Below are 12,017 nucleotides of genomic sequence, written 5' to 3' on the forward strand. Positions count from 1 at the left end.
AATTACTAGCTGTGTTTTGCATGCAGGGAAGCAGGTACTTAGGGTGGCTTAGAAAATCAGTAGACAGTTGTGTTTTGGACAGGAAGACAACCTCGTTTAAGTCACTGATTCCTGGGTCTGCTGGCCAGTGTGTCTTTATGGGATCAAAGGAGACCATGTTAAGCTGTTGCTGGATGGTGACTATCCTTCCACATTGCCTGTCATTTGAATGAACAATTTTTTACCTGTATCCTTACTAAATTTAGGCTAGGGTAACTATATGTTTAACTAATGCATGCACTTGACCTGATCATGGCCATGAGAGCCCCTGTAGAAAGGAGGTCTGATTAATCGTCTACCCTGGCCTCTTCTATGCCTCAATCCAGCCTCTTTCTTTTTCTGTCTTACACTTTCTTCCATTCTCATCTTACTGCATCTTTGTTGACTTGAGGGCACATTTTTTGGCTGCTTGACCCAGGGCCAAATTGTTAATCACAAATGGCTTTGATTATGGTACTCTGCTTATTGCAGTCTTGACCTAGTGATTGTGATGATGGTGAAACTAACACCAACATGACCTGTAAGTGAAATTAACCTTAGAATTTTGAAACCAAACAGATCCCTGGATGCCACTTGGTCAAATTTCTTCCTTAAATACATTAGGAAAGAATTCAGGAGAGCAGGTGACCCTGTAACAGTGATGGTTAGATATTCAACTTTTCAGTTAAGGGCAGAATATATAGTAGAATCCAGCTGCACCACCATATAGCCTCTTATCTGCTGCATTATTTTACTGCATTTTTATAGTACATTTTTCTTTGCAGGTTTTATTTGTTCCATGAAGATCACTTGGTATGTTCTAGTTCTATTAGTTTTTATATTTTTGTTCATCCTCATTATCCACAAAATACTTGAAGGCCACAGGAGAGTGAAGAAGTGGCAAAGTAAGTATTGAGAAATAAATCCATCATTTGGGATAATTCATCTAATGTCAAGGAACTCCTAATCTTATGTATAGATTCCACTTATCTTTTTTTTAAGTTCAATTTACCATTTACTGAGCACCTACTGTGTGTAGGTGGTGATTCTAGGAAGCCCAAGGAACATAAACATAAGTAAGACACAGTGCCAGCTCTCAAGGAGCTTGGTGTGTCTTTCTCCTGCCCAGACAAGTGAGTAAGAGGGGAAGAAAGGCTGGGTGAATTGGAAGAAGTTGACGGACTGGAGGTTGAGCAGGAGCTTGGTGGAAGTGAAGGCAGAAGAGAGGCAGAAAAATAGGGAGTGGTGATAAAGAATTTCAGAGTTGGAGATCTTGAGCAGAGTGGTCCTAGGTGATGAGTGTGAGCAGAAGTCAATCTTTGATAAGTGTGGAAGTGACACTTTTTAGATTTTTGACTATGAAGAGCTCAAATGTGTAGTTGGAAATCAGGACAGTAAAAATGATACTCAAAAAGAATTAACAACTAGTATGATATAGGCACCTATCAGAATGGACAGTGACTGTCAACTCCTGGTGTGGCCCGGTGGCATGTACCCATGTGCATACTGGCCCTACTGGTGGGTAAGCATGTAGACATGCCCCTCTGGTGTGTACCTATGGGCAGACTGGCTCCAGTGTTATGTACCAATGCATATACTGGCTCCATGGGCATGTACCCATGCATATACTGGCTGAATGCGAGACCTGATGGACAGTTTATAGTATGAGAGGTTGATCTCTTAAAGACAGTATTAAATGTATCATTATGAGAATAGCCTTTGAAGACAAGTAGACTTGGGTTAGAATTCTAGTACTGTCACTACTAGCAAGTTACCATGTTTGAGTGTCCCTTTTCTCCTTTGTAAAACAATAATAATCATCATTTCCACATAGGGTTGAGGTAAGGATTGAACTAAAGAGATTATATAAGAAATTTATCCCAGTGCCCAGTAGTTTTCAATAAAGGATAGTAGCATTGTGCTGGGTGGGTGCAGTATTTCCCAAGGTTCCTATGTTCTTTACCAGGCGAGGCTGTGTTAGTCCTTTCAGTGGGCAGAACAAATGGTTGCCTCTAGGTTGGAATCAAACTATCATTCATTCTTTTGGCTAAGTCTTTGTTGGAGATCTTTCTGAGAAGTTTCCTATCAAGTCTTATCATTGGTACTTTAGTATATAAGGGTCTAAATGAATTGGTTACTAACATCATCAGCATTGTATATTTGTAGAATAAACATTCTCTGTTTCTGGGTATGTGCTATTACTTTTATTTTATAGTTAAAAAACCCCCGAGCCTCAGAGGGATTGTTTTGTCCGAAGTTATACAGCTTATAAAATTTCAGAATTAAGACCCAGGGTCTTTCTCATTTTGAAAATTATATTATTTGAAATAAGTGTGTGTCATTTGCAATTAGTACATAGTTTTGAGTTTTTTTGATCCCTTTATCTATAAATGATTACATATTAGGAGAGATAGAAGCCAGATAGAAAAAAATGTCTAGAAAGAAACCCATAGTGGGGAGTGACATTCAGTTTTTAGGAACATCTACCCAAATGGCAGGCTTAGTGGCTTTCAAAGGCTGACCTTATGAATCCAAGCATATGAAGTAGTGAGAAATATCCTGCCACTTAGGACAGTAAACATTATTAAATATTAAATATACATCAAATATTCTGTATATCATACCTATTATATATAATAATATAAATAATATTGTGCATATAAGAGGAGATGCATCATGGCATTTATAGCAGTGGAGAAGCCACTGGTTTTAGAAAGAACCTATTTATTAATGGAAAATAACTTAATAGGGAAAAGCTCTTAATGTCCTGCTACTCTGGGCTCTGGTGTGAATGGCCCATTTTCCTTGGTAATCCTTTGAAACAACATGGGGAATACATGTTAAGAATGTGCAAGCTTATCATCTAAATATTTAATTTCTTTTCTTGGAATAGGTCATAAATACAAATCTACATCTGTTCTCTTAAGAGGAAGTGATTCTGAGAAACTTCGAACCCTGAACGTGCGGGTTATTTCAGGTGAGTTCAGTGACATGCAAAAAAAGCACCGCTCTGGAATCCCAACTCTCCACCCTTTCACTCTAAACAGAGAATCAAATGATCTGAGCTCATTTAAATTAGTCTTGTATCTGGAAGAAAGGAGCTGTGAGCAAATGAAATCTAGTGTAATATGTCTTATTATCAAGGGACAGTTACGATCAAAACTACCTCCTTAAGTAATGGAAAGTTTGCTTAATTGGCAAGAAGAAGTATATGTGAGTAGGCAGAGGGGAGAAAGCAATAAGGAATAAGCCTCAGGTTTATTTTTAAATGAGACAAGATACCATTATTCCTCAGAATTGCAAGAAGTAATTGCAGAGTGGGCACAGCTCTTTGCTAGAGACTTCACTTAGCCGAGGGTGTCATTGCACAAAGAGAACATCTAATAGCCCCAATTAAAAAGTCCCCTGTCCTCTCTTGAGAACTAGAAATGGAATAAGGGAATCTAATTAGAGCAGCTAAGGGGGCTGTTAGCACAGATGCTGTGGGTCGATCTCCTTCTTCTAATTGTGAAGACTCCTTCTGAATTCAAGTTGTCAAACTGTATTAAAAAGAAAGAGAGGGAGAAGGTGACATGGGCAAATCTCTTCTTCTTCGGGGAGAAATAATATCCTTGACTCTGAGAACCGCAGAATTATGACTGATGCCCCACGGCTTCCACGCACAGCCAGTGAGCAGGCTCCTTCGTACTTTATGAGAACTTAGACAAGGAAGCTTCAAGTCTGGTGGGTAAACAGGTTTCAAAAATAAAAGGAAATGGAACAAACCCTGAGCTCCTCACTGCAGCTGCATCTGTGGCCACTTAGAGATTTGCACATCATTTCACTGGTGCCTGTGCTTGGAGACTTTTCTGAGCTATTTAAACCAGGAGGTCCTCAGACCCCTGGCCTGAGGAAAACCTGGGTTGGGTGCACCTAAAAAGCTCAATTAAAAAAAAAATTTAGACTTTCCAATCTCAGCATTAGCATTAAAATGACTAACCTATGGCTAAAAATAAGCATTAGCTAAGTAATTACTTGATACTAGATAAATGTGGGGAAAGTTGATAGAAATTTTGTGTGGTCAGTGAGAGTTTTATTTGGTGAATGAGGTAAGAATCAGAGGGTTGTTTCAAATGGCAAAATCCATTTTTAAAGAGAGAAAAACGGCGCTTCCTCTGCGCTCCCCTCTTGGCCAGTACCCGTGCTGACACGCAGGTCCCAGGCATGCTTTAACCTGGTGCTGCTGGGCTTTTGGTTGCCTTTGGAATTCTCATCTTTTCTCTTTTCAAGTCATAATTTTGAGCACTGCAGCCTCGTCTGAGAAAAAGTCAGTAGCTCCCCGTCCACCCCTGTCAGCGGGGGAGCGGCCGATTTAAAGCCCTAGCAAACCACAAGACTAACCTCTCAGGTTCTATTTACAAGCCTATGATTTTCATTCACCAGAGAAATCTGTCTGGGCCATACTTTCCGTGTAATAGCTCTCACTAAAAATCCTCTGGCTTTATTACCAGGCATATAATATTAATGTTCAGAGTGGGCCAAGGGGTGATGGCCTTTTTTAAAAACCAAGAGCCTTTTTGAGGCTTGGCATCTTAAAGAGGGGAAGAAGAAGATTTGTTCTTGTTTTATATATATATTCTTTTAACCTAAATGCGTTTTTCCCCCTCCCATTATAAGTTGCTCTTTCTGAGGGAGAAATGGGAAGGAAATAATATCTCCCTCGAGGGCTGTTTTTAAGGCCTCTTTTTGTAATGATGGATTATAGGCAGGAGTGAGAATGTAAGGGGAAAAAATGTGCCAGTACGGTTCTCTAGAGAAGCATTAACATAAGTGAAAAAAAAATGTAGTTCAAAGAGAGCAGTGACTATGCCCTCTTCAGCAGAGCAGCCTGCTGTCGGCCTCGGCTGTACGTTCCAGAATGTCTCTCCAGTTGTTCACGTATCGCAAAGTGAGTATTGTGGCACACATCCACACAGAGATATGGAGAGCCTCACAGCCTCAAAAACGATAAGAGAGAACTAAGGGGAGATTACCAACACCCTGGCGCTGCACGGGGCTGCCACGTACTGGGGGCAGAGGAAACATGGAGAGACGGAGACAATACATGAGTCTCATCACTGTAGAGAGCGACGTCATAGCATCCAACCCCAGGCTGTTATGCGTCTCTAGTATTTCCCTCCTTGCTCTGGGAAGCATGATGGCTTCTGTTGCCTGCCTTGGCATTAATCTATTTTACATCTTATTCATTATCTGCACACAGGTGATGACTCTCTCATTCCTCTTTGGAGCCTTGTCCCGAGCATACTATCTGGCATGTAGTCCATGCATAATAAAAGCTTATTAAATCGCACAAACCCTAAGGGGAAATGCGTATAGAGTAAAAAGAGCAGATGAAGGAGAAATGAATCCTGGGGGTCAGGAAAGGTGAAAACGAACAGAGAGACAAAGCAGTGATCAGAGGGAACATGATTCCACTTCATTAAAGAGCATAAGATGCACTTTACAGAATTGCTAAGGATATCAGAGAATAATGAAAAGCACTGACCATCTTGAAGAAGAGATTTTGAGAACCATGCAAAAGTAGCTTTGAAATGCATCCCTAGAAACAGTCCTTAATGAGCTGACCACACTGAGAGACCAAGGCCAGGGGCAGGAGCAGTGTGCTAAGACCCGAAGCGCTGGATGCAGACAACAGAGACCAGCTTGGCTGACTCGGCAGAAAGGAAATGTATTGGAAAACCGGTAGGTAACCCTTGGCAGCAACAGGAACATTGGGCAGTCTGGGCTTAGAAAAGGAGCAGGAGTCAAGGGAGGCCAGACAGCCAAAAATACAACCAAAGTTGTCCCAGGAGGAAGGTCTGGTGAGAATGCCTCGGCCAGTGTCACCACCGCTGGACACTCCCTCGGAGCTGCCAGAGCTACCCTCTGACCACCTTGCAGCTTTGCCTCACAGTCCAGGATGGCAAACCCCAAGGAGGGGTATCTGGCTGATGGAATACAGGCCACAGATTGGTTCTCTGGGTACCAGGAAGCAGGGAGAGGGGCTATCTGCTTCTCTGGCTTCTTGTGTACTGGACAGTTCCCCTGAGATGTCCACTTGCTGGACAGCCAATAAATACATACCTACGTATAGGACACTGTGTTCCCAGGATTAGAGCGTCCGCTTACTCCTGCTGCATGGGTCAATTAAGGGAGTCCTTTCATCTCTCCCTTCTATGTCCATCAAAAACGATGAGATCTTTAAAACTTGAAATTCTTCACCTTCAAATATTCAGTCAAAATCTACTGAACACTGACTATGGGCCAGAAATTGTGCTAAGCATTGACAATGCAGTGGCCAGAACACAGCACGGTCCCTGCCTGTGCAGAGCTGACACCACAGTTCAGGAGAGTCTACCCTGGTTCCTTAGGAGAATGTAAATGAATTAAACTATAAAAACTCATTAAGCACTGTACATTCACACACATCATTTTGTTTTATTTCATAAAAACTTCACTTTTTTCCTGATGAGAAAACTGAAGCTAAGAGAGTTGAAAGTAACTGACCCACTGCCAGCTCCTAGCAGGGTGAGAGGCCAAACTCAGTTCTGTCCAGTGGATGCACTTTCTGGCACACCGCTTAAAGGCAGTGACGAGCGGGGACGTTTTCTCCTGCTGCTTCAAGCCATAGATCAAAACTCTTCTTGCTCTTTTACATTTAACACTGGAAACAGAGATGAGACATTTTCTCTATGAGGTAGTAAGTAGGAAGGAGCTTGTGTGAGACAACGTGAGTCATCTGCAAAGTAACATTTTGGCACTGGCAGTTAACGTGGGTGGGCTCTTGGGGACCACAAAGCAAAGGAAACAGAATTTTGCTGTGCATGAGAACTGCCAAATGCCAAAAGGAAGCGGATGACCCAGTAATATGTATTACCCCAAAATAAAACTAATGGCAATGTAAAATTATAATTTGCAACATGTTTAAGGCCAGTATAAATAAAGACTAAGCAGGTTTCAATTTCCTATGGAAGGGAAGATAATTTACTGGTGCCAGATGTCCAGCAACCAAGCAAGATAACATGAAAATTTAATTTTTACTTGCTTAACTATGATATTTATGACTCTTAAAATACAGATTTGGGTTCATAAAACAGAAAAGGTTATAGCCATCTGCTTGGTTACAGACTAGATCAAAATGCAGAGGGTGACTCTGCCTGCAGGAAGAAATTCTTAAGTGTGAAGAATCTGTAGGCAAAAGAGGTTAATTTATTCTATTCATTCACTGAATGACTTTATGTGACAGCCAATTGTGCCTGGTCTGGAAGAACTGATGATGAAACATATGCAGATAAACATCTTCTCTTTGCACAGACTCTCCCTACCAACCATCAAGGCTCCCTCACCACCCCACTGCAAACCTCCCCCTTTCCCCCGCCCTGGTTAGCTCCTACCCTGCCCTTCTGATCTTGGCTTAACTAATATTTCCTCAGGGAAGTTGTCTCAGACCTAGTGGACCAGGTAAATTACACCCTCAACATCACACATCTCTCTTTGTGGCAATTAATTTACATTTTTGTTGCTATTTTACTTTTTGTTATTGATTGATGTCTCTTCCATGAGCCAGTTAGCTTCTGATATCGGGGACACTGATAATTCTCATCACTGCATCCCCAGCTCAGAGCACAGTGCATATAAAGATACATAGTAGGTACTCAATAACTGTTTGTCAAATAAATACAACTTTACATCCTCAGTGTTGAAAAAACGGCTGCTGCTGTCTTACATAGGCCTTTCAAATACTTTCCCCCCTAGATTATAACTTTTGATAATGCTTATCCAAAATAATGAAAGGAGAATGGTTAAACGCTTCATCAGCTTCATTCCTTGGAGTATTAAGTATACCTGCAGTGTGAATGAATCAGAAACCTAGTCAATGGCGCAGAATACTGGCAGCTGTCTGTTCCAGGAGTTTCTTTCCTCTTTAATTGTTAATTCCAGATAATTCTGTAGTCATTTATTTTCCCATCCTCATTTGATTTTCACATTGGCCAGATTGGGAACAGCTGAGTAGTTTTAGGACCACTGTTAATGATAACAGATGGAGCTTTGAACATAGTAGGGAGTTGGCACCTTGAATAATGGAAATCTATTTTAAGCCACTGTAATTGGTTCTATTAGCCCTAAAAAGCTGCTGGCTATCTTGGGCTTGCATAGAAGTGCTCATGCTTTCATGTGATGGAAAGTCCAAAATGATGCAATATTGAAGTTTTGTATTTCTATGGTAATAGGAAGAAATAATTAAGACTGAAAGGTTTTTTTGGAAGTCAGATTAGAGAACTAAGAATCACCAAACCACCTGAAGATCTTCACATCTGTCTTGATCAAAGTAATCTGTGAGGATTCACTTGAATTCCTTCATCTTTGGAAAAGCTCTTATGAGGAAACCAAGTACTTTGCAGGTAAAGGTTTAGCCATTTAGTGCCACTGTGTTCGCAGAGTTGTGGCTGAATACCTCAAAGTATGAGGTCATCATTTCCAGGGTTAGCTGCCACAGCCCCCCTGCTGCGCGCACACACTGGGCCTGCTAAGTTCCGAGCAGGGCTCTTGACTGGGCTTCAAACGATGCTGGGAAAATACTGTTTTGCACTTAGTGGTGCTTACTATTTTTCAAAGTACATCAAAATACATCTTTATTACCTTGTTTTACCCTTACCTTTATTTTCTTCCTCTTAGCCTCAAGGCAGCCTCACTAGCTTTGCCCAAGTCACAAAGAAACGATCTGGGCAGTTCAGACATCAGTACCCGCCAGCCAAGCTTTGAACCGAGCATGTCATGGGAGGCCCGGGCCCTGCTGCGAGAGGCTACCCGGTTGCCGCTGCCCACAAGGCCACACAGGTGCTGCGTGGAGGTGACTTTACCTGGTCCGGTGCCTCCCCGCAGGCCAGGGGGCTCAGCCTCCTGCAGGGGAAGCACAGCAGGAAGGGTCCTTGGTGTCATCCCGCTCACATGAGGCACAAAGAAGTTAAATAACATTCTTTCAGTCATTCAACACATCTTCAATGAATACACATTATGTGTCATGCTCTAAGGTGGGTTCTGGGGAATATAACCATACATAAAATACAATCTTTGCACACATGGAGGCAGACAAATAAGGAATTAAAACAAAATTGGATAAATTCACTATGGGGAGGAAGAGATCAGAGAGGGTCAAATATAGTAAACTAAACCTGTTTACTTCTCCTTGCTTTGTTTTTTGGCTTTCCAATTTAACAGCCAAGTAAAATATACCTGAAAAGTATTTTTGGGGATAGGAATATCAAAAATTGGTGGGGCAAATGTCCTTACCAGACAGGAGAGCCTGAGTAGGATGGGGAAGTTTTAAATGTGCCTTGACTGTGGGAGATGGACCTTGTCTTTGACATGAAGATCATCAGGAACTAAGTGAAGAAAACACCTCATAAGTTTCCATTACTCAGTGGGACTTGAGAATTTCTTTGGAAGGATGAATTGACGTTGGCTACCTGGTGTCACAGATATAAAGCATTTTAAAAAGTGATGGAAATTTTCAAAAAGGAGAAAAAGAAATATCAGAGGTTAACCTGGACATTGTCGTGGTCAGAATGATAAGGACTTTATTCGAGACGTAAGGTGTGGGGATTTATTTTCAATCAAAGTTTCCTCTGTTGGAAATTCATTTTGTTCACTGGGTTTAGCCAGGTCAAAACTCAGACCGGGCTTCTTTTATTTTTTAGGCTCTGCTGAGGTTCTTGGAAAAAGTCAAAAAAATGGTTCAGAGATTTGACAAATTCATGAAAAGACTTCTGTGAAGTTTTAAAATATTTCAGACTGCTTCTGCTGCCTTAACTAGTGTTGCTGAATTAATATGATTTGAAAGAAACTCTATTTCTCAGTGTAAAACTAGAAAAAATTTCCACCTGTTTTAGCTATTCTGAAGAAGGTATTAAAATGACATGTAGCCTACCTTTTTGCCTTTTTATAAATTTTTCAGAAGTTTTCCTATTAGCATATAACTTACATGATTTTGGACACTAGGAGAAATAGAAGATAATGTACTGGTAGAGAGTTACTTTGGACCAGCCATCAGTTTGACAGATAATGGCTTTCTGAATGATGGTCATACCATGCTATGAAGCATCAACAAACCGAATGAATAAGCAAATGACGAGCAGTTTGGCTTTCCAACCAAAGGAGGGCTGTTAATTTTCCTCAGTCATTATTTGGTTTCATGAATAGGCTCTTTTGGGATTTTAACCATTAAAAAGACCTATCTCCAAATCTCCAATTCTGGACGTTAATAAGATGCTTTGTCAAAGATGTCTAAACAAATTATTCGCATGGCAATTCATTCTGAAGCTTTAACGTACATCAGAATCAACCATCAAACACTCCTGAGCCTTTGTGAAGGGAGGTCGTAATTCAGTAGATCTGGGACAGGGTCCTAGAACCTGCATTTTAAATTACTACTTCTTGTGATTTTTCAGGCCAGGGATCTGTTGACCACTTTCTTCATTTTCTATTACTGTGTAACAAATCACCACAAATTTAGTGGCTTAAAACAACACACCTTTAGTATCTCATAGTTCCTATGGGTCAGAAATCTGGGCACAGCTGCTGGATTTCAGAGACTCACAAGCCTGAGCTCAAAATGTGACTTGGCCTGCATTCTCATCTTGGGGCTCCCCATCCAAGTTTGTTCAGATTGCTGGCAGAACTCATTTATTTGAGGATGTAGACTGAGGGCCCTGGCTTCTTACCTGGCTCTCTGCCAGATGCCACCTTCAGGTCCTGTAGGCTGCCTGCAGACCCCTGCTACATGACCCTTCCTGTAGACAGTTCAGGACATGCCAGTTTGCTTCTTTGAGCCCAGTGAGAGAGCCCCTCTGACCTCAGGGAGAGCCCAGGCTCTCAGTTAAGGGCTCTCGTCTCATTAAGTTGGACCCACCCAGGGTGGTCTCCCTTTTAAATAATTCAAAATCAAGTGATTTGGAATGTTCATTACACCTGTGAAAACTCTTCATCTTAGTGAAACCCAATCACAAGAATGAGAACTTATTCACAGCCCTGCCCACGCTCAAGGGAAGGGAATTACAAGGCAGGGGTGGGAATCTTGGGGGCCGTCTTAGAATTCTGCCTCCCGCAACCAGCCTTGAGAAGTACATGGCTGAAAAGACAAAAATCACAGACTACTGGGAACTTTTAGTGTGACAGACAAGGTTGATCGATCTAATCCCATAGATGTGGTTGGTACTTACTGACAACAAAATAAAAATAAAGATGCTAAGGGCCTCCAATGCACTGGATCTGTGAGGAAAAGAGTGTGGGGATGGGAGCCCTGAACTCTGGTAAAGACTGGTCTCGTTTTCCCACCTCTGTTCTAATCAGTCAGGGGAGCTCTGTCATTTACTCTTTAGAGTTATATGCTCCATAAGAAATTTGAAACTTGGTGGTTATTTTAGCATTTCTATAGGAATGAAAGGGCCCTCAGTTTCTGCTGGAAATGCTTCAAAGAGGCATCTATTCCTGCCCCTTGAAGAGTAGTTGCTATCTTAATTTTTCAAATGTCTAGTTAAGATGGATATTTTTCTGGAGAAATTTATAAGAGCTGACACCAGAAGAATAGAAAATCTAAACAAAACAATTGTCATAGAAGAAACAGAATTTGTCAGTTTTCTCTCAAAAAAAAAAAATCAGGAAGAACAGTTCACAGGGCAATTTTAACAGTGTCTAAGCAACAGATATTTCCAATGGTATTTAAACTGTTACAGACCGTAGAAAACAAGGATATTTCCTGCTTCTTTTTATGAAATAAACATTTATATTTAAACCTAAGGAAGATTTGTCTAAAGTGAAGGCATCGAGGAATCTTACTTATGTATATTATGCAAAAATCCTCAACAAATATTAGCAAAAGGATACAGTAGCACAGGTTAAAAACATGCATATATGCAAACTGGCACGCACGTTCCTACTATGGTCTTGTGGGGCTTACTCCGGAATACAGGGACAGTTCAGGA

At 41.2% G+C, this 12,017-nt stretch overlaps 1 protein-coding gene across 5 annotated transcripts in view; it reads left to right on the top strand.

Annotated features, from left to right (window-relative positions):
• The window catches only part of TMEM156 (transmembrane protein 156), a 74,764-nt gene that overhangs the window by 19,980 nt on the left and 42,767 nt on the right, over window positions 1-12,017 (top strand). For all 5 annotated transcript variants that reach the window (XM_045522403.2, XM_074349278.1, XM_074349287.1 and 2 more), the window contains exons 4-5: window positions 804-923; window positions 2,912-2,995. In XM_045522403.2, the coding sequence (XP_045378359.1) occupies window positions 804-923; window positions 2,912-2,995 (204 nt within the window). The remainder of the gene's footprint in view (window positions 1-803; window positions 924-2,911; window positions 2,996-12,017) is intronic.

The sequence above is a fragment of the Camelus bactrianus genome, chromosome 2 (assembly GCF_048773025.1).
Source record: "Camelus bactrianus isolate YW-2024 breed Bactrian camel chromosome 2, ASM4877302v1, whole genome shotgun sequence".
Classification (NCBI taxonomy): domain Eukaryota; kingdom Metazoa; phylum Chordata; class Mammalia; order Artiodactyla; family Camelidae; genus Camelus; species Camelus bactrianus.